The sequence below is a fragment of the Stegodyphus dumicola genome, chromosome 10 (genome assembly GCF_044657685.1).
Source record: "Stegodyphus dumicola isolate Sdum_Otavi_A_Nest chromosome 10, ASM4465768v1".
Taxonomy (NCBI): Eukaryota; Metazoa; Arthropoda; class Arachnida; order Araneae; family Eresidae; genus Stegodyphus; species Stegodyphus dumicola.
Genome location: NC_140777.1, coordinates 125,143,046 through 125,168,297, shown reverse-complemented (window position 1 = coordinate 125,168,297; position 25,252 = coordinate 125,143,046). Strand labels below are relative to the sequence as shown.

The following is a 25,252-nucleotide window of genomic DNA, read 5'->3' as shown; positions in this document are numbered from 1 at the left end:
CAAGTTAGTGTGGGAAGACTCTTTTCAGCTCTGAATTTTATCAAATCGGATCTATGGCCCTCCAACAAAGAAGATCTCCCTGAACCTATACTGTTTCTCAGAAATAACTAATGCCAGTTTTTCCATGTCATAATAAATGCTAATTAATATAAATAATTTGTTATGCCATCAATTTCTTTCTTGTAGCATCTATTACTTCTTTTATATTAAAAAAATAAGCTGTAACCCTTGTGTATATGTTTACATACATATATATATATATATATATGTACGAGTCGGAGTCAGAGTCGGTCATTTTCCCCAATGACTCCACAGCCCTGCTCATGATAGCTGATACTGAAACTGCTGAACTATTTGCAGATAAATTTATTGAACTCACTAATAGTGAAAAGCTCTCTCCAGAACAAATTAACACACTGATAATGTTGGTATGCAAATAGTGATGGACTGTCGCCAATAGCACGATAAACTGTATGAACTGGAAACCCTGCAAAAGAGCTAATTGTGTAACACATTCTTTATACTTACTTTTCTCACTCCTTCATGAAAGGACAGTGATATGACACTCTCTATAATGTAACTCCTCCTTTTTCAATATGTATTTGGAATACTAATGAATTTTTATCTATTTTTCACGTATTAATAAAGAATGTGTTTTGTGATCTTACAATTTCTGTCTACACCTATTTTGGATTACAAGTTAATTAGGTATGATCTCGCTTGATGCTGCGCTGGATACAAGGTAAGAAGAATCATTTTGCTCTCTATTTTTATTAATTTGTTGTGAAATTTTGAGGCTATAAAATGTTTTACAACAAAAGATTATGAGTACTGATGAAAAGATCATAGCTTAATTAAAAAATAATTAAAAAAACTGTAAAAGCTAAATTGTAGTTTCACATTAAAATCCAAAATAACATTTTTCGACGATACAAAAATGTTGAATTCAAGTCAAATGCAAATTGCAAAACTGAATTCCAGCAATTACTCAACATGGAAATTCCAAATGCAAATGCTACTAATAAAGGAGGATCTTTACGATGTAATCGAAGGTGTTCCTCCAAACCCCATTACAGAACAATGGAGTTAACGGGATCGGCAATGTCACACGATGATAAATTTATTTATCGAAGACAGCCAAAAATTTCACATTAAACATGAAACTACTGCTAAAGCCACCTGGGAAAAACTCAGGCAGGTACATGAAAGGTCTAATCTTTAAGGTAAACTATTTCTTTTGCGAAAGCTTTACAGTTTGAAGCTTGAAGAAGATGGAAATATGCAAACACATATAAGTACATTACTGGAGTTAGTGGATAAACTCAAATCAATAGGTGAGAACATAAAAGACGAACACGTTTCGGCACTTTTGCTTTGTTCAATGCCTAGTTCTTACGATACGCTTATTACGGCTCTTGAAGCCAGAGTAGAATCGGAACTGAATCCAGAATTCTTAAAAGGGAAATTAATTGACGAATTTAACAAGAGAGTTGAAAATAATTCATCAGATTCAAAGGCATTTAAAGCCTCATTTCAAAACAAGACAAAGAGAGAAAAGTTTTGCTCATATTGTCATAAAAATAACCATTTTAGATTAGAGCGTTATCATCTAAAATCGAAACGAAGAAATGAACCGCGCCAAAACTCAAAGAAAACATACGTGGATTCTAAAACATGCCAAGCAAAGAATGTCGGTAACCTCGAGATGAATCAACAACAAACAAAAATTAAAACACCGGAAATTGAATCCAGATGTGACAGCGTCGCTCTGTCTATTAACTACACCGTACACCAATCATCCGAGAGTTTTATTTTCGACAGCGGAGCAAGTTATCACCTCGTAAATAATAACAAATATTTCACGGAATGTAAAACCATAAATCCTTCAGATATTATAACTGCAAATGCGCAATGTATTAAATCAACGGTGATAGGAACTGTCTGTTTTAAAACATTAAATGCTAAACAAAAAATAACTGAAGTTCTCTTATCAGAAGTTTTATACGCTCCTGAATTAGAAACGAATTTAATCTCAATTAAGAAAATAATAGAAAAGAGACTTTCGGTTCCGTTTGAAGGAAATAAATGTATAATCACGAAAGGAGATCAGATTATTCTAGAATATCATGCAACTAATAATCTTTACCAAATTAAACCAATAGACAGGAATAATGAACCATCAGCTCATGTAGCATTTCAGTGCAAAAATGAGAACTGTGTTCAACTTTGGCATAGATGCCTTGGTCACAGAAACGATGACGCAATCAAGAAACTTGTAAACAAAGAACTCGCTGAAGGAATTAAACGAGATAATTGTAAACATGATATCAAATGCATTCAGTGCATAAAATGTAAACTAACTGATTTCCCGTATCCCAAAGAATCGAAATTCAGAGCATCTAAACCACTCAAACTCGTTCACACTGTTGTTTTAGGACCAGTACAAACACCGCCTGTTAGTGGATACCTATACTTCAAAACTTTTATTGATGATTACAGCAGGTTCACAATGATTTACCTAATGAAAAAGAAAAATGAAGTAATTTCTAAACTAAAACAATTCATTGCTCTTACAAACAATAAATTCGGGAGAAAGGTAAAAATGCCAAGAAGTGATAATGGTGGTGAGTACACAAGCAAGGAACTTGAAGAATATCTTATAAAACATGGTATAAATCACCAGCTTACTGTACTGTATTGTCCTGCACAAAATGGAGTCAGTGAACGCACAAATAGGTCTTTGATGGAGATGACAAGATGTCTTTTAGCTGACTCAAGTCAACCTCACAGATACTGGGCCGAATCAGTGCTGACTGCAAATTATTTACAGAATCGTATGCCTACAAAACCAAATGCAAAACCTCCATATGAATTATGGAATAACAAGAAACCCAACCTCTCTCATCTGAGGACTTTTGGGTGCAAGGCTTTTGCTTACATGCATAAATTTAAAAGAGGTAAATTGGATGATACTGCTGTAGAAGGAATACTCGTCGGCTACGACAGCAGAAGTAAAGGCTACAGAATTTTAATTCCTGGAGACAAAATTGTAATAAGTCGATCTGTGCGATTTATTGAAGATAATGAAACTAACGAGCAGCATCTCTTTAAACCAGGATGAAGAAAATTCTAAGGAAGAAAGCTCAGAATGGGAAGAAATAAAAATAGAAGAACCCGAAGAGGAAGAAATATCAGAACACGAAGAAGAACCTTTGGAAGTCAGAAGATCGAGCAGACTTACAAAAGGTAAACCTCCTGATCACTACGGATTTCATGCCAAATATCCAATCTCCTCCGAACCCAAAACTTGGAAGGAAATTCAAAGTTTGGAAGAAAATTGCTAACAGCTGTTCAAAAAGAAATTAATTCACTAGAAGAAAACAACACTTGGGAATTAGTTGATTTACCAAAAGGAAGAAAACCAATAGGATGCAAATGGTCTTTCAAGACAAAGCTCAATGCAGAAGGAAAAATTGAAAGATACAAAGCCAGATTAGTCGCAAAAGGATTTAGTCAGAAGTTTGGATCTGACTATGATGAAACCTTTGCTCCTGTAGTAAAATACACAACGCTACGAGCCTTCCTGTGTGCAGCTTCGTATAAAAACATGTCTGTCAAACATATCGATGTGAAAACAGCTTTCCTTCATGGAGAACTAGAAGAAGAAATTTATACGACTCAATCCGAAGGATACTCAAAAGTTAATAATTATTTTAAGTGAAAATAAAGTTTGCAAGCTGAAGAAATCTATGTATGGTTTAAAACAAGCCGCTAGAGCTTGGAATCTGAAAATTGGAAAATACTTCTAAACATGTCATTTAAACAAAGTAAAGCCGACCCATGCTTGTTTTACAAAAACATCAATGGAAAATTCACGTATATAATATTATATGTAGATGATATGCTTGTAGGAAGTGAAAGAGAAGAAGATGTAATGGAAACAATCCAACAATTGAATGCTAAATTCGAAATCAAAAACCTAGGAGAAGTCACCTACTATCTCGGCATAAACATTGAAAGATTTAAGGATGGAACTTTTGCCATAAACCAAAAGAATAAAATCGAAGAAATAGTTCAACAGTTAGGACTTCAGAACGAAAAACCATGTAACATAAGCATTAATGAACAATTGGTTTGAAAATCATTTCATACCCGAGTATCGACAACATTTGAATTCGTTTGGTTTACCTGATGATGCAAAAATTGACCTGATTGTATTCAACTGTATGGCTCATACTTCACTTATAGGTTTAATCAAAGGCTAATTAATGTATTCGTAGTTTCTTTCCTCCAAATTTTACATCCATCATTCAGCCTATAGCTATCGGAATAGTGCACACACTGAAATGCAAATATAAAGTAGCATTTTTAAAGTCTATGTTTAATTTCTCGAATAATGGTAAGACTATTCAAGAATTTCTGAAGTATTTGAGGATAACAGCTGCTGTGTGGAGCATTGCAAAATCGTCGGAGGATGTGTCTTCAGATAAGTTTAAAAATGCTTGGCATAATATATGCCCAGCTACCATGTTTCATGGTGAGGATGATGAAAATGATAGCCACGAATTTGGAGATTCTAGGATATCGGAGATCAAACGTAAAATTTTCCAATTAATGGATTTTGTAGAGAAATGTGGAGAAGTTGCAATAAATGAAGATGATATAATAGAAGTTTTTCATAACGATGACAATACCCCAATCATCAATCAATTAACGAAAGGCGCAATCTGTAGTATAGTTTTGGATCCCGAATATACACTGCTACCAATAGTGAAGAAAGTGATAGAGAAGTTATTGAAAACGAAAAAATTTTGATTCATAAGTTTGTTGGAATTCTCGACACAGCAATTGCAGGACTTGAACAATGGAACTTTGTAACTGAAAAAGAAATTATATCTGTCTACAGAAGAAAAAGAGAAAGTGTTAGCACAAAAAAAAGAAGCAACTTAATCAACTTACATTGAAAGAAATGTTTAATAAAGTAAACAAATAAATATTAAGATTTTTTCGTAACTTTTGATACCGTTTTGATCATAAATGCTTCATTATTTCATAGATCATGAAATCATACTTTTAATTTTATAATTCCTACATGCCATTTTACTAGATTTAAACTGATATAATATCCAGAAAAATCCGGGATCGCTGAAGTCCCGTATCTCGGATTTTTTACTTTATTACCATTTGGATACTGTTACTGAATTGCCAAAGTCCCACCTGCCTGTACACGAAAATATGAAAAAATACTTTGCTTATTGTGATCTACAATTCAGTTAATATAATACAAATGTTAGACAGTAATTTTTTAAACTGAAGTTAAGTCACCAAACAAAAGATAATGTCACAAATATGGTAAATGCAGGTCATAAGAAATGCCAATTAACTTCCTTGGAAACATTACTAAATGTTTTCAAGGAAGGTATTTTGTTGCCAAACAGCTTGGCTTTGATTTGACTCAACCATTTAAAATAACGTAAAAAAAAAAAAGTCTCAATTTGATGTTAGGTTCTGATGTAGATGTATTCAGTTTTGAAGGTGATCAGATACAGGTTCTTCTTCTTCAGGAGCAAAAGATACTTTTTTTCTTTTTCTGAAAAAAAGATTCTCTAAAAACATCTGTGCCAAACTAAGGTTGTTTTTTCGGCCCATTTTAAAATCTTGCACTGGCATGTTTTCTTCTAGTGAGAGATACACACTGAATCTTAAAATTAGAGTACAATATTTATACATGAACATTTGCATTGAAGACATTACTAAAGGGTTCATATGCAAACTTTTCCACTTTCCTAATTAAAATGGTGTGAAAGTACCTACTTATATTTATATTATGGTGATTAAATTTCTTTGCTATTTGATGCATAGATTTTTCTCATCATTTAATGTTATCAAAACACTGGAAGACAAACATTACCATATTAAAGAGAGCTTACTGTACGTTGAAATTGACCATTTCAAAACAGAAATCTAGGACTACACTACATTATCTGTGAAATATTTTTTTATTGACACAGTAAACAAAATCTAAAAACTTTAAAAAATTCGAGCACTTATAAATCCACTGACTAGACAGAACTTGCTTCAAATATTGGCATTTTTTACTTCATTTGCTAATTAATCATTTTTTACTACTACAGCAACCTATAATGTTCTTTTATTTACCATAAAACTAAAAAATCTAACAGCAAATAAGTAATTATATTAAATATTAGAATAGTTAAAAACAATTCTAAGTAACAGAGTTAACAATTAGTACAATTTGTTTTGTCCAAACAAAATTTTAAAACAGATTTATTTGTGTATTTTATTACAAAAGTGTATGTAACTTACGTTTTTCTGTTCTAAAGACACAATCTTGATTAACCTCATTAGTTTCACTGAAAAAGGAAAAAATATTGTAAACAAGTAATAAGCATTGTCTTAAATTTCCTCAACAAGTAATAGATACTCAGAAAAAAAATTAAGAATTCTTTGAAGTGCAGATGTCATTATGGTATTCAGCCAGCAAAACTGGGGGGAAACCACAACAAGAAGGAATAATAAGACTTATGTACAGTTTCAGAGACTTGCACTAAACATAAAAATATTACAAATTGTGTAAATGATTTTAAAGTTCATCAAGATTTCCAAATTCAAATATTGCTTTGATAGTCTGGCAAGTGATCTGCAATGTCTTCTTACAGGTTTTGACAAGTGACAGACAGTGATAGCTATAAAATTATTTATTTATTGCAGCACATTCCCCCAAAAACAGTAGTACTCATAGAATGTCATATATAATATATTTGTTCAATGTACCAGCTCAAACTGACAAAGGCCAGGCAGATCAAAGTCTGTTATAAAAAAAGACTCTTCTGTAAATTTTGTTAACTGATATATTTGCTACTGTATAACATAGACAGCATACAGGCAAAAGGCTCTTGAATATATAGTTCTCCGAGTCACTACTCAGGCCATCATTGAGTAACAAGAAGAAAAGAAACATCTTTAGAATATCTAGCCAGAAAACAGAAGACTGGAAGAGAATCCTATTTCTGCCTTTGGTAAAACCTTCTAATGCTTATAATATCAAGACAACTGGTCTGATCATATAGAATACTATTACCGTCCTCATCATTAGAACTGATACATGAGAAAGGATCTTTTAATAGTTTAATGATTGTTCAGTGGTCTGATGGCAAAAGAATTAACACCTCATTTAAGAACAAAAGATTTTCTTTCAATAGAATATTGCATTTCTACACAAGGGAGATTTCGTACTGATCAAGTTATCTTAATATCTAAATATTACTGTCTGTTAAGGAGCTTATTTGCTATAAAAGAAATGATTATACAACAAATGGAATGCCTTTAAAATGGAATACAGAATTTAGTACAAGTGTTTCCTCATAATATCTGAACTCATAACTACAAAAAATATATATATAATTCTGCAGTAGCTTCTGTATTATGCCCATCCTGGCACTGATGAATGAGAGGCAGCAACAATATATTCAGCTTATCAATAAATCTCTTCAAAAAATTCCAAAAATTAACCATTTTTACTTCCTTGTACAAAGTATTGTAGTCCCGAAAAATTTTAATTATCGTGTATTTCAAAATAAATATTCATTTTGCCCATTCCCAAATACACAAATCCATCTGTACACTTTTCTTTCCTTTCTTCTTTTTGCGCAACATCTGTACATACAGACAGAATAAAGGACTGCTTTTTCCAAAAGATATTGATGGATTCAAAAGAGTCTTTACATGATGTCTATAACTGCGAAAATAATAATAATAATAATAATAATAATATTGCGTTTTTAATGTCTCGAAAGCACAATTTAGGATGCATATTAAATTTATATATAACATTGTTCTAACATAGGTATTTAGACATAAAAATGAGTCTTTTTCTGAAGTAACAGTTTTTTTCCATATTTCGATTCTTTGATTGAAATTATGCCTAAATATTGAATTTTGTAAACTTTGGTGCGAAATTTATGGAGAAATTGAAAAATTTAGCTTCGCAGATTTTCGGTGGAACTTCTTAATATATGGCAACCTATTTTCCTTTCCCTTCCATTGTGCAGGAGTGGGGAAAAAGTGACATCATTCCTAACATTTTCCATTATACATGAGCAGAAAAAGTCCCATCGTTCCTACTTTCAAATAATTTTAACAAAGTACGTAAACCATATTTGATGCTATTATCGCTTTCAACAAATATGCCAAATTTCAAAATGCAACAAAATATAAAATCATGTATATCGTCAAGAATTTTGAATAAAAATTCTAATTTTTTCTAGGTATGCTTAGAAATACATCTACTTTAAGATGATAGTAAAAATTTTATAGGTTATAATTCAAAACTTTTTTCAGAAAATTTATAAAAATTATTTTAAAATAGAAATTTATAAAATGGATGAATTTTATTTGGAAAGAACCTAAATTTTGAACTGCGAAATTAGGAATCATAAGTGTAATAAAAAAAGATATATTAAACCAAATTGAATTAACATTGAGGAGCTAAAATTTTGACAGTTAATTTTTTAAAAACTACTCGTGCGATTTTTACGAAACTTGGCAGTTTGGCATAATTTGAGTTGTAGAATCGAAATGTGGAAAAAAATTTTCATATCATTTCAGAAAAAGTCCGATTATGTGTCAAAATTCCTATATCAGAACAATGCTATATATAAATCTATAGCATTGTTCTGATCCTAAGTCGCGCTTTTGAGGCATGAAAAACGCAATTTGAATTTCGTCAATCAGCTCAATAGAACGAGAGATTGTCCTTCCCCACCCTGCAGTGTACATATGTATATATCTTGCATAACTCAAAAACAATTAGCCGTACAGAGTTGAAATTTTATATTTGGGACTGCTATAGAGTATAATTATACACCTCCCTTTTTTACTGCAATCAGCAGAACTAAAGGTACATATATACATATATTTTTGCATACTCACCTCCCTTATCTGGCTTAAAAGTCTTTCCCTGGCCTTTATTTTCGTAATTGTTGGTCACAGTCACATACTTATTACAGATGTGTTTGAAATGATGAAAATGTTCACATTTTTTTTTAAAAAATTAATTTTTGACAAATAACTAAATCTGATTTTTAATGAGATCGACATGGTTCCTATACTTATATTTGGGAATGTTTTACACTCATTATGCAAAAAATTAAATTAGAATAATTTTGCTTCCTGTACAATAAAAACTGACTGAGATATTTAATTTCAAAATTTGTAGTTTTTGATTTCATTTTGAATTTGCCTTGAGAGATCAGTTCTTTAAGTTAGCATAATTTGAGGAAATAAGTTCAAATGAATGAAGTGCAGCAAAAAAATGTGCATTATTTAATAGGCTGCACAAAAAAGTCATGTGGTTTCCACATATGATTTTTATGATTAATAATCATATCTGCATATAGCTTCTATGACAAAATTTCAAACAATATTAAACATTACATGTGTGCTAAACATTTATTTCCAATAGACATTACAGAAGATTTAATCTTTTTTTCAAATGATTTTATGACTATCAGGTCTTGATTGCACTGAAAACTAGAAATATATTCTAAATATGATATATAAGAGCATTGACTGATAAATGTAGGATACTCACTCTACACAGAAATACAAAATTTGAAGGAAAAAAAAAATTTAAAAACAATTTCCTGAATAACCCTGTCCATTAAAACATCAAAATGACATTAGCATCTTCTTCCAGCTATATCAAATTTTGTTTTAATAAAAAAATGAAACTGACTGTGTATATCTGCCACTCAGCAAGAAATTTATAAACTAGTACTTTAAATATTTTTCAGATACTTGTATTTTTAATTGTGAGTGCTCAATGGTAAGCATATGAGGTATGTCTAAAATGTAACCAACCTGAATTTTTCCAAGCATATTCATGATGCAAGGGTGGCGCCACTGAGCACAGTGGAAGGACAGTGTGCTTAATGTGCATATGCTTGAATATTTTCTCCAGTTGTTGCCTACTTAATAACTAAATGAGTTGAGCACAGATACTGCATCAAATTTTGTTGAAATTCTGAAAGTGAAACAATTCATAAAATTCAGCAGGTATTTGCAGATGATGCTAAATTAAGAAGCACAAATTAAGAAGTAGTTCAACTGATTTAACTGTTTGACTGCTACGCAGCGAAAAAGCGCTGCGTTCATTTGTCTCGAAAACCCAGACGCAATTAGTTCTTTTAGAATGCACTTGTGTTACAAAGTACGCGTAAGGTCAGACTACGTACATTTACACCAACGTAGCAACAAAGTAATAAAAATTTGTAAATTTTTTCAAATTCCTTTCATTCTTCCTTTTTTTAAAAAAAATATTTGTAAGAATACATTTTTACCTTTGCCGTGTTATCGTCTGCTACTTCACTTTAACTTTAAATTGAATTGTCTAAAACTGAGAAAGTTTGTTTCATGTTTATTTTCAAATGTTTCTAAGCAAACAGGACGTTGACAGTTTGAGTAACATTCCAGCTTTAAGAATATATATATATATATATATATACATAAATTTTTACATTAATCCTCTTAGAGAATGTTTTAAGCAGTAATTTTCTCTCATGTTGTAGAATATACATTAAAAACATGTTCTTTTAATTCAAATATTTTTCCTTTGGACTTTGCTTTAAACTTCATTTATAGTTAAAATGTCTAGAAAATGAAAAGCTGTCTTCAGCTGAAATGCATTTAATGCAACTGATATTGTAAAAAAATTGACAAGAATGCAAAATTTATGGAAGTGTAGCAATCGAAAAAACTTAATTTTCTAGTGTCATCACTGAAAACAAATATAGAAGGAAATAAGGATATTGGGGAGGGGGGGAAGGAAACATTTGAAGGAGAATCTACTTCAAGGAAGTTGGGTGTTCAAAGAGAAAACACTTGGACGTTTACACCAGCAAATAGCAGCAATTGAGTTTGTGCTAACGGAAAAGACAAAAAAGATATAATTGCAGATTAAAATGAAGAGCGTCTGGTTTTCGACTATATGGTTGTATAAATTTAAATTACGTCATAGAACATTATATCGTAGCATAAACGGAGCATCCCATGATTTCTCAGTCGAATTATTTGAAGATTTAGGAATTTATCCAGTGACATATATGGATATCATCTAAAGACGTTTTCCCTCTTGATGAAAACAGTCTTTCCTTTCATCTCATGCCTAGCCTTTAAAGACTGATAAAGGCTCTAACCAAATACAGTCAAAAGTCGTTAATCCGGACTCATCGGGACTTCAATTCCGGATTATCGATTTTTCCGGATTATAGATCATCAGTTTAAATCTGGTAAAATGGCATGCAGAAATTATAAAATTAAAAATATGAAACCGTAATTTACGAAATAAAGAACAATTATGATCTAAAGGGTATCAAAATTTACAAAAAGAAAGCTTAATATTTATTTGTTTACTTTATTAAGCATTTCTTTCAATGTAAGTTTTTTAAGTTGCTTCATTTTTTATGTGATAATACATTCTCTTTAATTCTATAAACAGACATAATTTCTTGTTCAGTTACAATGTTCCGCTGTTCAAGTCCTATAATTGCTGTGTCGAGAATACCGACTAATTTGTCAATCGAAATTTTTTGTTTTCAATAACCTCTGTCACTTTCTTCGCTAGGAGTACATCGAGATGAAATACTACATTGAGTAAGCAATTATAAGCCAAATAAAATAAAAACATCTGCCCTTAAGATAAGGATAGTGCTGACAGATCAACTTCCAATTCATTGCACGCCGCCGCTGCGTTAAAGATAAACAAAGTTTAGATAAACAAAGGATATGGTTTTATCCATTTTTTGCAGCAATTCCACTTTTTGTTTAATGGACTCCAAAAGATACTTTCGCTTTGTATATCCTTTACATATTAGTAAATATATATCGGAAATTCTATTTGACATAATCGAAAGTTCAAGCTTACTTTCATAAAATTGCTCTAACAGTCTGCAAAAAATAATAATTCGGATCCAATTCGAAGATTAAGGAACAACACAATCTACAACATTAACTGAAATAGATAATTAGATAATTTTAGCTTAGCTTATCCCGTCCGTTATACATTAAACGCGCTTTCATAAACGTATTTTGCGCATGCGCACACGCAAATTCGCAGCGGTAAAGGTCTTACGCGCATCCGACAACGCGACGCATGCGCACACGCAAATTCGCAGCGGTAAAGGTCTTACGCGCATGCGACAACGCGACGCATGCGCAGAAAGTTTGTAGCTTTGAGGTCCGGATTATAGATCATTCCGTATTATAGGTGTCTGAATTAACGACTTTTGACTATACTGCTGAAATAGATTGAATTGGATTACTACGTTACTGCAAAGCAGGGCTATCTGCCCAAAAGGAGGGATGCCTTTTAGGCAGATCCAATTCAATCTATTAATTTAATGATATTTGATTCTTGTGATTTCAAAAATAAAATATTTGACTAAAATATGAATAATATTTTCAGAAACTAAATGTAGGATGATAAAATTGTGTAAAGCAATGAGCACAATGATAAAACTGTTTAACCCTAAACTTCCCACTGTAGTATTTCTGCAACATATGATTTATTTTAATTTAACAGACTCAATATTTTTTTTAATTACCTACAAATCACTTATCTAAGAAAAAAGATTACTGCAACGAAATACATGCTAATTTTGTCACTAGAGAGCAGCACATTTTTTCAAGAAATCACAACAATTATAAAAATCTCTGTTGCCTCAAGAACTGTGTTTTTGCTATAAAAAGAATCCATGATATTTTATGCTTCCTCTTGTTTATTGACGAAAACAATTACCAGGTAAGAAATTTAAACATTTTATGTTTATTTAAAAGTAATTTTGATTTTCTAATGGAAAAAGTTTGAAAGAAATTTGATTTTAATTATATGTTGCAGGTCTGCAACATTGGTCTTTGGTTACCATTTTGACATGGCCAAAATGCGTATGCTAACTAAAAATGAAATTGCTAGATATATGAATAATTTGGACAAATTAAGTGATTTAAGTGAGGATGGTCTTGAATATTCTGCTGATGATGTTCATTTTTTACCTGATTGTGTGTCATCTAATGATGATTTGGATAGCGACTGTGCAAATAGTGTTGTTTCACAAAATACAACTCAGAATATAAAAAAATCCGATGATGATGATAATAAATTTGATAGAAATATTTCAGTCAGTGTGTGTGTGTGATTATGGCAAAGCCTCGAGAGCTATCTGCCTATGGAGAGGGATGCCTTCGTGGAGGATTTTCTAAGGGGAACTGGCTTGTATACAAGTTACACATGGAAAAAACGACCATGCAGCCAGCCTCGTTTGCGGGATTCAAACCTCGGACCGAACTACCAGTGTTCAGCGACTTTACCGCTCGGCCGCTGGTATATTTCAGTCAGAGAACCTTTTTCAAATTTAACTGTTAAGAATAATAAAACATTGTCAAAGAATATTTTATGGAAAAATCAAAACATTTCATTGATTGAAGAAGTAATAAAATTCCATAGAGATGACACGCTCCCAAGGAAATTACGGATTTGGGCACTACGTACCAATTTTTTAAATATTTATGGACGGAAGAGATCATAAGTAACATTTATGAAGACAGCAAACAATATGCTATTCAAAAGAATCTAACTAAGCCTTTGACTATATCAGGGAATGAAATAAATCAATATTTGGGTATTTGCATTTATGCATCTCTGTTCACTTGCTAAACTATAGAACATACTGGTTAGAAGAGCTAGGATTTGATCGAATTAAAGAAACAATGAAAAAATCTGAAAATTTTAAAAAATCTAATGAATTTAAAAAAATTCAAATCTGAAGTTGCATCATGCTTATGCAAAATGGGGTACGATCGAAATGCTAAAAGAGGAAGACCTACTCATGTCCAAAATTATGTTTACATGCATAAATTCACGGATTTCTCAGAGACTATGACTTATAATTTAATGAATTTTCGTGGAATCATACATAACACGATGACACATAAATGCAAAAGAAAAAATTGAAGATCACCTCATATGATATAAAATTGTAGCATGAAACAATAAAAATGGTAATAAAGTGTGACAAAGAGAGTTAAGAAAAAAAGAATGATTCAGAAAAAGAATTAAGTCTTACAAATTTAATATGGAATATGATCTCCCCTGACTTGTACACACATATCACAACGTGTTTTAAGGCTGGAAATAATGTTGTTAACCACAGTTTGGGGAATTAATCTCCACTCTTCCAGCAATGCCGTCTTCAGAGCATTTACATCTCTAGGAGGAGGATGTATACATGCAATTGCTCTTCCAGGGTAGTCCCATAAGTTCTCTATCGGGTTAAGGTCAGAAGAGTTTGGTGGCCAAGGTATTCGCTTAATGTCTTCACTTTCAAGGAATTCATCAACGAGGTTTGCTCAATGTGGACGGGCATTATCATCCATAAATAAAAAGTCAGGTCCATATGCACCCCTGAAAAGTCTTACATAAGGATCTAAGATTTCATCTCGATATATCTGGCCTGTCACAGATCCGCTGCTGAACACGTGTAGGGGCGTACGTCCATCGATCATTATTCCACCCCATACCATCACACCTCCTCTACCGAAACGGTCATGTTCCACAATGTTCGAGGGATCATTTCGTGTTCCTGACTCCCTCCCGATGTAAACACGTTTAGAATCACCAGTTAAACTAAACCGCGACTCATCAGTAAAGAGAACATGGGACCATTGATGTTCAGTCCAGTTTTGATGTTCTTTACACCAATTAAAGCGATCCCTCTTTTTCTGTGAAGACAGTAAAACACATACCCTTGGCTTTCTGGCATAAAGGCCTTTTTCATTAAGCCTTCTGTATATTGTTTGCCGTGATGCAACAGTTCCAGTGGCGGCTGCGAGCTCTGAACTTAACTGGCGAGCAGTAGCCTTTCTGTTACGACGGGCAGTTAATGCCAGATACCGATCTTCAGAAGCAGTTGTCATTCGTTTCCGACCTTGTCCAGGCCTCCTTACAACACTTCCATCATTTTGAAACTGTTTCCATAGCTTAGAGACTGTCGGTCTTGAAATATTCAGACATGTGGCTGTTTCCATGATTGACTGCCCTGCTTCTAAACGGCCGATATTTCGCCACTTTACAGATTCTTCCAAATGATACTTCGAAGCCATAACAAACCGCTTTGAGTCCCTACACACTGAAATCAAACGCTATGTTGCAGAAATTCATTCAAATATTCAGTTTGTGCAAAGCGCTTGATTCACCCTTGGATGACGTAACGCCTAGATTTGCATATCACAAACCGTTTGATTACTTTTGATTGGATAATGCTAATTAGGCTTGGTTTTCACACGTTCCCTGCAAATACGGATCACATTGATTCGATATTTCATTGAATATCATCATTTTTGGGTATGTAAAGATAATTTTGGACATGAGTGTAGTAATACTTCAATAGAACAAATGTCTCAGACTAAAAGATGCAAAAGGACTCCCCAATCCGTTTCATGTAAGGACATTCGTAGAGATGGTATAAATCATTGGCCAATACGATCAGAAAAGAATACGGTGCAAGTTTCCAAACTGCAAGAGCTACACTCAAACTGAGTGCGAAAAGTGTAAAATAGGGGACTTTTTACAACAGTCAATAACTGCTTTAAAATTTTTCATTGTATGTAATACTAAAGCAATTTATAACAATGAATAATAAAATCCTCATATAAAAAAAAGTTTCGTAATTTTACAGCACTACTGCGCAATGTTGCACTTCTGCAACAAACAAAAAAATGACTGAAATTCAATTTAAAACTGCTTAATTTTTTTAAAAATATTTCTCCCTTTTATTATTACTTAAGAAGTAGCTAATATAATTTTTTGATAGAAATTTAAAAAATTGGGAAGTTAAGGGTTAAAGCAATGTATGCAAGTCATCCTAAGTTAAAATGCCAGATATACATCTCTCTTATTTATACAGTCAAAAGTCTTTAATCCGGACTCGTCGGGACTTTGGTGATTCCGGATTATAGATCATCAGTTTAAATCTGGTAAGATGGCATGAAGAAATTATAAAATTAAAAATATGAAACCGTAATTTATGAAATAAAGAGCAATTATGATTTAAAGGGCATCAAAATTTACACACACACAAAAAAAAAAAAAAAAAAAAAAAACTTAATATTTATTTGTTTACTTTATTAAACATTTCTTTCAACTCGCGCATGCATAAAGCATACATTACACATAGTCTAAATTAGAAAATTGCAACCAGAAAACTATTTGATGTGTATTCGTGCTATTTATAATGACGAGGAATTTTATTTAAATCATGTTAAAGACGGAGTACATCGAGATGAAATACTACATTTAGTAAGGAATTATAAGCCGAATAAAATAAAAACATTTGCCCTGAAGATAAGGATAGTGCTGACAGATCAACTTCCAGTTCATTGTGAGATGGAGAGATGGAGTAAATTAAAATCAATTCCTTCAATGTCTTGGGTTACAAAATCCTTTCTTGTTCTTTAGCTTAAATATATCAAAATTAAATTTAAAATAATTGAAATAATTTACAATTTTTAAAAACCTAAAGAGGTTAAATTAACGATTGACTGGATTGTACTGGAAGTACACATCTTTAGTTCTCTCACCAGATGTAGTGCTTTAAAATTACAGTACCATATATAACATGTATTATGTTTCTATATAGTAAATAGTTGGTTTGGTTCATTTAATTATGGCAAAGGTGTTTAAATATGGCAAGGAATATCTGCCTAAGGGGAGGGATACCTTCATGGAGGACTTTCCAAAGGATATTGGCTTGCATATATGTCACACAAAGGGAAAACCCCAAAAAACACCCCTGGAGCCATTCTTTTTGCCTGGAATTGAACTCAGGTCGGAACTACTGGAGTTCAGCAACTTTATCACTAAACCACTTGTCAGCGCTTGAGCAATAAATGAAGTATAATTTTGCAGTAATTAGTAGTCATATTTTTTTTTCTATTACAAATCACTCAGTTTCCTCAGGATATTTCAAATGAGTACAGATACCTTAAATGAATGATCAGATGTTAAATTTCGAACTTGGAAATTTCAAAGATATTAAGATTAGTGAAAGTAAATGTATTTAAAATTGCATTTATTTTAATAGAGTAGCACAAAGCAAGAAAAAAAAAAAAAAAAAAAAAAAAAAATTGTTAAAGAAATAAGCTCTTTTGAAGCATTACTTGCTTATCAATGCCAGGTAATTTAGAATTATCTAGAGCTCCCCCCCAAAAAGTTTCATACATAAGGTGTTCAAAAAGATGTCTACATTATTTACATTCTTGCCTTCATGGAGGACTTTCTAAGAGAAACTGGCTCGCATACACATTACATATGGGGAAAACCATGAAAACGCCTATGCAGCTAGCCCGTTCGAGGTATTCGAGCAACGGACCGAACTACCAGTGTTCAGCGTCTTTACCGCTCGGCCGCTGGTGGGCTTTCTCTATGGAAAGATTTCAAATCAATATTCACCAGTGTTTAAAAAAATGAGAAAAAGTGCAACCTTGGGTTAGCATAAATTTTAAATAAAACTATCAGTTCTGAAGCCATTCAGACATAGGTTCCTGTTTTTCAGACGCAAATAAATAAAGAAATAAATTGCATTGTTGGTAGAAATAATAACCATTTTAGATGAAAAACAATCAGCAGAATAAAATGAAAATGAACACACCACAATTGGTTAAGGAAAATAGTAATGAAACATGAAAACGTTAAGACGCTAGAATTTTAAAAGTGCTAAAAAGAATAGAATTGGAATAAATGTCATCAGAAGGACTGCAATGGAGCTTTCAAAATTCTAATATCTAAACTTTTTCACATTTTATTACTATTTTCCTGATGGAACAGATGTTTGTTTTTGCTTTGCTCTACCCATTGTTACCAAACTACAGCTGCTTTTTTGACAAATTTTATATTTTAATTTGGTGTTTTTTCTTTCAATGCAGTATTTTTACCAAATTTAGGGAGAAGTTACTCAATTTGATTACAAATGGCTTTATATTAGGTGAAACAGTACTTATGTTTATACTGTATCTGGCACAGTGACAGATTAACTATTAGTATCTTCAAGACAACTAGCTTGTAATGATATGGAATGTTTCACATTGGTACGAAACTTCTGTACTTAATTCTTTGGAGCACATCGAATATCTAAACATCTAGAACTCTCTGCTCTATGGGGAAAAATTGCATTTTGTATTTACAAACCCCTTCTCTCTCCCAAGTGCTAAAATTGCTTTCATGTGAAGAACTCTTAAAGTCCATATCTAGGATGAATATCTAAGATTATAAAGCATGCAATTACCTTTGGGAACATCCTATATTCAGTAAAATCCTTCATAACTGACATCCAATTAACCTTCAAGATAAAAAATAATGGCTCTTTTGAAGGTCTAAATTTAAATCTAAGATTTGGCCTATGAGATCAAAAAAGGGCTAACAATCTACAACCTTAAATATGAGAAATATTTGTGTTATATTTTTGCTACTAATGAATGCCTTATCCAACAAAGTAATTATCTAGACCAGTGGTTGGCAAACCATGGCTCTTTGAGTGTGGCTCTCTCACAATACAGCACATGCATGTAAAAGAAAGAAAATCTTGAAAATACGACACAAAGGCCATCAAATTTTACATAAGCATGGAAACAACTTAAAATATATCTGCCAATGTAACTCCTATGAATTTTTTTAGTACCAATTTCGGTTTTTTGATTGTACTAATCATACACCAAACTGTGCTGTCGTAGTAACTGCCATATGCCAAATTTTAACTAATGAAAAGCTTTGGCTTAATATACCATTCAATGGCAATTTTAACTTGAATGGGAAACCAAACAACATATAAACAAAATTTAGTTTCAAAACATCAGGATTTTTAGCTTCTAGACCTTTAAATTTGAAGTTTTTTGCAGTGTCCAAAACAAAAATTTTCCTAGCAACTGAATTTAGGCTACATAAAATACATACATAATGTTTGGGTTGCATACAATATGAAAAACATTCAAACTGGGAATGTCTAAAAAGCCAGATATTTTGACACAAAATATCATTTTTATGTTATTTGGTGTATCAAGTTAAAATTGCCATTGGGCTGATTCTAGTTAGTATTTACTGTTGTACTGATAAATAGGCCTTTGTACTGATTTCAGTACAATTGTACCAACAAGAACAACACAGATACCAGTGTTTGATTCTGTCCCTGGCTCAATGTGAGGCACTCATTCTATTACCAAGGTTCTTCCACTTCCGGTGATGCATGTGAAATTCATCCATGAGTTGACTGAGTGTTATTACTTTTGTGAGCTAGTCGGTCAAGAGGCTAATTGTGGAGTGGTTAATGCAAAAGGTTCTCCCTGTTTTATTTAAAAACCATTTAAAGGGGGGATGAATTCATGGTTGTAAATGATTATTTCTTTTTTCCTTGTGTTCGGGGATAGCATTGTTTTCTTGCCTAACTGCTATTAACTGGTCCTCAAAAATTTCATTATTTCTCACCTTATTCATTCCTTCTCGTAACAACATGGCTAAAAAGAAGAAGCAAAGAAAAAACAGAAGATGAAATCTACCATGATTTTCAAGTTGAATGGTTTGAGAATTTTGTGTTTATTTGAAACTCAAATGGCCTTCCCACCTGTCTTATTTGTCAGGAAAACCTGGCTAATAACAAGAAATCAAATATAGAGAGACACTTCTATCATTTAGTACTAAATTTCTTGTTGGTGATGAGAGGAGGAAAGACTTCAGGAACTTCAGAAGAGTCAACAAAAATCAAGTTCTATATTTACTTACTGGATGCAATCTTCCAATAATGCCAATATTGCAAGTTTTATGATTAATCAAGAGACTTGAAAGAAGGAAACCATATGCAGAGGGCAAATGCGTAAAAAATTGTTTTATAAATGCATCCAAAGAGCTACTTCAAGATTTTAAGAACAAAGTGGATATTCTAAAAAAAAATTAAAGAGTTACCATTATCAGCTAAAACAGTGAAAGAGAACAGTCAAAATGTCTTCAAATATAACCAACCAGCAAGTCAAAGATCTTAAATTTGTTTCAGCTTTAGCAATAGGAGTTAATGAGTCTTAAGACATAAATAATATAGAGCAAGTTTTACTTTTTGGACGATTTATTTAATCTACATGTTCCAAAGAAGAACTTTTAGGATTAATGTCACTCAAATGTCAAACACATGGAGAAGATATAGCAAATGCTGTTATTGGATGCATTGAAAAACACCACATTCCACTCAATAAAATTGTCCCAATTGCAACAAACAGGGTGAAAAGTTTGGTGTAAAAAACGGGTTTGCTGCTATTTTGAAAGAAAAAAATCAATCACAAGATACTTACTTACCATTGTATCATAAGTAAGTTATCAAGAGGAAACATTTTGAAATGTTTTGGATCCTTATTAATAGAAATTAAAGCATTTCACCTTGAAAAGGGTTTATTATCCAGAACTAATGAACAATCAGAGGACCCAAAAATTTTATTTCATGGTAGATGTTACATCTCATCTAAATCAGCTTAATCAAAAAACTACAGAGGAAAGTAAAAACGATTTTTCTGATGTCAGAAGTTATTTCATTTGAAAACAAATTACCTCTTTTTGCTCAAGATTTTAAAAGAGGAACTTTGATTCACTTTCCAAGGCTGTTGAAACATAGCCAAGAAAATAATCCTGAAAGTCACATTTGCTATTTCAAAACAACAATTTTAAATATGACAGAAGATTTCCCAGCAAGTTTCAGGAAATCAGAAACAACAAAGTGATGTTAGCCTTTGTTAAGAAACCTCTTAATACTACTGTAACAAAATTAAAAATTTTCTCCCTTAAATATTGACATTGTCAACTTTGAAATCCAACTGCTGGATTTAAAAAACAAAGAATTATTGAGCTCGAAATTTGAATATCTTAGTGCTGATATAGAAACATAAGGAGGAAAACAAATGTGAGCTTAGCACAAGCGGTCTGCTTTGAAAGACCTGCAGAAAGATGAAATGTTGATTTTTAACACATGGAATAGTATTCCTGACTCATACAATGAGCTGAAAAAAAATAGCGTTTGCTGTTCTTCCCTTATTCGGGTCTACATATTCATGCAAACAATAATTTTCAAGCATAAGCCTAATCAAGAGTAAATTGGGAAGTCGTCTTAATGATGAGAATTTGGTATCATGCTTAAAATTAAAAATAACATAATACACACCTGAGTTACACAAACTTTCCAAAGAGATGCAAGGCTATTGTTCCCATTACTGTTTGTTCATCATTATCATGATTTAAGTTTTTTGAATACCTTAAAATTTTATTTTATCAATAAATAGTATTGTTCTTAAGGGTAATATCAAGTTTTACATGACATACCTATATAGTTTAACTATGACTTAACAATTGAAGCATTAAGTTAATTTTAGAGTGTTGTGGAGCGAAAAAAGATGTAGTGTTGAGAATTGAGAAATGTATGCAGGGTTGCCACTCAAACAGGAGAATGAAATTCCCTGACTTTTCCAGGTTTTCCAGGTGTGTTTCAAGAAAATTCCAGTCTATCTGCGTAATGTACGTTGGCTGTGCTAAGAGGTAAATTAATTATGGTATTACTTGTATTGTGTAGCAAATTCACTTAATTATTCAATAAATCCCAGAGGACATTTATTCTTAATTATTCTTGGTATACTTTGTTTGATAATTTTGTTTAGTTTTCCACTTAATAAAATTTAAGATATATACATTGGATAACAAATGTATGTTTTATTTAATTATTACTCATGATCATCACCAGTTCAACACGAGGCTAATCTGGTCCTTATAAATCACAACGCAATGCTAAATAGTTAGGTTAGATTTTAGGTAAATTTAATTTGCGTGAGGTATGTTCTTAAAAGGCACCTTAACACTTGAAAACACAAATATAATTATAATAGTTGTTGTTTTCTCCACTGAAGATTGAGATTAGAATCTTCCCAATCTGGAACAAAAAAAGTTTTTTTTTTTTTTTTTTTTTTTTTTTGCAGACATTCTGCAGCTAAACGGAAGAAAGAAATCTATTTTAATAAATTGAGGTATTTTATATTTATTTCGCAGCATACATAAGGAAAAAATATGTGCATTAAATTTAGAGATGGTATGTCATCAGACTGCTATAATTAATTTCAGGATTATGCCGGAGAAAATTTCCTGAAATTTGGAAATATTATTTACTAATAATAAATAAATTTAGAGGGAAGAAGCAACATTAAATTATATGAATAACATAAAAATAATTACTTAAAAATTGAATTAGAATAATCAACGATATTTTAGCGAATATAGTTATATTACATGGCTAGCCTAGATGACTGATTACTATTTTTTTTTATTTTACTGCAAAATGGCAAGGTATTTATTAAAAAGAAAAAAAAAGGGTTAAAAAAGATTTTGCGGTAAAATTCTAGTATACGGTAAGGCTTTGGCACGATTTTGAAAATTCTCGCCAAGACCAAAATGACCCGTTTACTGCGCATCATGATGTCGCCAAATCTCATTATTATTCTAACCAAAGAACGTCTTTGTAAAGAAGAAAAGGTTCCATACAAGTAAAATGCTATTACGCCGTTAGAATGCGGAGGAAAAATTTGCCAAGGGATTTGGCGACGGAACCTGGCGGCCAGAATTTCCCTCTCCGCGATGTGTACAGGAAATTGAGAAACACGTGTTAAGAAGAAACGTTCTTTGACAAAAAGAAAACTACGAAAATCCGTTTTTAAAATTATTGCGAAAAATCCACGCAATAATTTTAAAAACGGATTTTCGTAGTTTTTTTTTTTTCCCCTGAAAATAACTAATCCATGAATTAATTTACTTGCGCCAAAAAATATTTTCTTTTCCTTTAGAGTTTAACCACTTGCGCTAAGACTAAACTTCACGGTTGCGGTGCCGTGCGCTACAATATAACAAGCGGTAAAGTGTCTCATTTACGCCGCTCCGCATCTGCGAGTGCAATCCAGAGCTGTAACTCGAGAAATAAACAATCTCGTTGTTAGGCGACGTGTGCACCACGTTATTTTCATTTTTGCGATAAATGCTTATCGACGTGGTGTTCACGTGGCTCACGGTTTGAGACAAAAGTATCTCGACGTGCGTGGCACGTCTTTTTAGCGCAAGTCGTTAAAGAAATTTTAAACGATATTCATTTTATGAACTCTTGATAACGTGACCTTCGAACTTCGACACCGGTTTCGAGCTTTGGCAACAGATATATCAGACATGCACAGCTGTTTCCCTCTATGATGGAACGGAGCCACGTCTGTTGCAGAGAGGTTTTCCTTCTTTACAATACATATTCTTTGATTCTAACCTCCATGGTACCGTATACTAGGATTAAACCCATTTTGTTTTATACGAGAACAGGTACTTTCTTTAGTTCATGCACTGCACATGCGATTCTCGAGAATACTGGAAACCAAAAGTTGCTTTGCCTTTCTAAAAGACAGTCAAATTGGAGCTGCGAAAATTGGCTCTATGCCAGCTACCCGAATGACACTCACGTGATACATAATTCGCCAAAAAAGTTATCTCTTCCGACGTCGGCGCAAAAATCGCTTTTTTTGGCGGGATCGTTGTATGAACTTCCCTGACTTTTCCAGATTTTGACAAAAATACTTAAATTCCCTGACTTTTCCCTGAATATTTTGGTCAATTTTCGAATTCCCTGACTTTTCCAGGTAGCGTGGCAACCCTGTGTATGTTAAGGTGGTTTGAAGATATAGAGAAGATGAACAAAAGAAGATATATGAAATGAGTTTACGAGACAAGTGTGGTTAGCAAAGTTGGATGAGGGTCAACCTCAGCAAATGTACGTTGATCAGGTACGTTGGGGACGTTCTTAGTAAAAATCAGCATAAGAATATCCTAATTAGGTGAATAACAACATACCTACCCATATAATTTAAGTTTAAAATGTGCAGCTCTCAAAAGAGATTTCAATCATTGAACTGTGGACAATTTTCTGTATAATAGTTTTTTTTTAATTTTGAAATAAATTATTGACTCATCACCAGTTGTTTAAGGAACTAAATTTTTAAAATTACATAAAAAAGCAACCTTACACATATATCTCATTTGCCAATCAGTGTCAGCCAAAAAGGCATTTACACATATCATCTTGTGAATTGTGCCAAAGCCACACTGTTATAAGGAAGATAATGCACAGAGTACCAAAAGTTACATTTGTAGTCACTGAAAAATAAACACACTCATGGAAAAAAAAAAAAAAAAAAAAAGGTGTCACAGTAGGTAAAAACATAGTGAATTCAAACAGTCACTAAAGAAGAGAAAAAGCAAGGTCCAAATCAACAATATATATGGCATCTGTTAAGTTGCTTTCGCTTCAATTACCTTATCAAGGACTGTTTAGGAAGGTTTAAGGACCATTCCAAGGTGACTGTAGTTTAGGAGAGAATCTTTTATGTCGAATTGGATTACATAACCAAACCGTCACCTTTGTTGAATCAATGTCCTGTAGCTCTCGTATTGTATCAGGTCTTTATCTATTCCATCACCAAAATGACTTGCTCTTGAGCATTGTAAATCACTTCAAATCATGCCTGGAGATCTTTAATATACTCTTCAGATGATGAGGGTGCATCTGGAAGGCGACCAAACAAGAGATCACAACGCAGACGAAGGTTACAACCAAACAGCATCCGGTAACCGATAATCTCATGGACATCACTGCGATAGGCCAGTAAGAACATTGGTAACATATGGTCCCAGCCCTGTTAATTTCTGAAAACCATCAGCAAGAGGTTATTAAGGATGGTTTCATTAAACCTCTCTACCATACCATCTGAGTGGGGATGTAAAGGTGTCATATAGGCCTTGTCGATGACAAATAGCTTGAAGAGTTCCTTAAAATTTGTAATGTAATTTGTAATGCCAATGTAAAATTTCTTCCTTGATTGGAGTGTAACTGAAGAGGTATTCCTAATCTGGAAATCCAATGCTATAGTGTTACCTCCACTACCGTGACAGCCTCTTGATCAGAAACAGGATATGCTTCAGGCCACTTGGTGAAATAATCAATGATAACCAGGATGTATTTTTTGTTATCAGCAGTTCATAACAGAGGTCCCAGGATGCCAAAGGTGATGTGTTCAAAAGGCACTTCTACATTATAACACCACAACGTCTCTTGGCCGCATTTCCCTAGTCCTTTCT

General features: G+C 32.7%; 1 protein-coding gene across 3 annotated transcripts in view; it reads right to left on the bottom strand.

Annotated features, from left to right (window-relative positions):
- LOC118198549 (uncharacterized) overlaps positions 1 to 25,252 on the bottom strand; it is a 139,381-nt gene that overhangs the window by 10,065 nt on the left and 104,064 nt on the right. For 2 of the 3 annotated variants that reach the window (XM_085825511.1, XM_085825512.1), the window contains one exon: positions 6,328 to 6,374. In XM_085825511.1, coding sequence (XP_085681637.1) covers positions 6,328 to 6,374 — 47 coding nt within the window. Of the gene's footprint in view, positions 1 to 6,327; positions 6,375 to 9,882; positions 10,046 to 25,252 lie in introns of all 3 variants that reach the window. The other variant, XR_015043536.1, reaches the window with a different exon arrangement.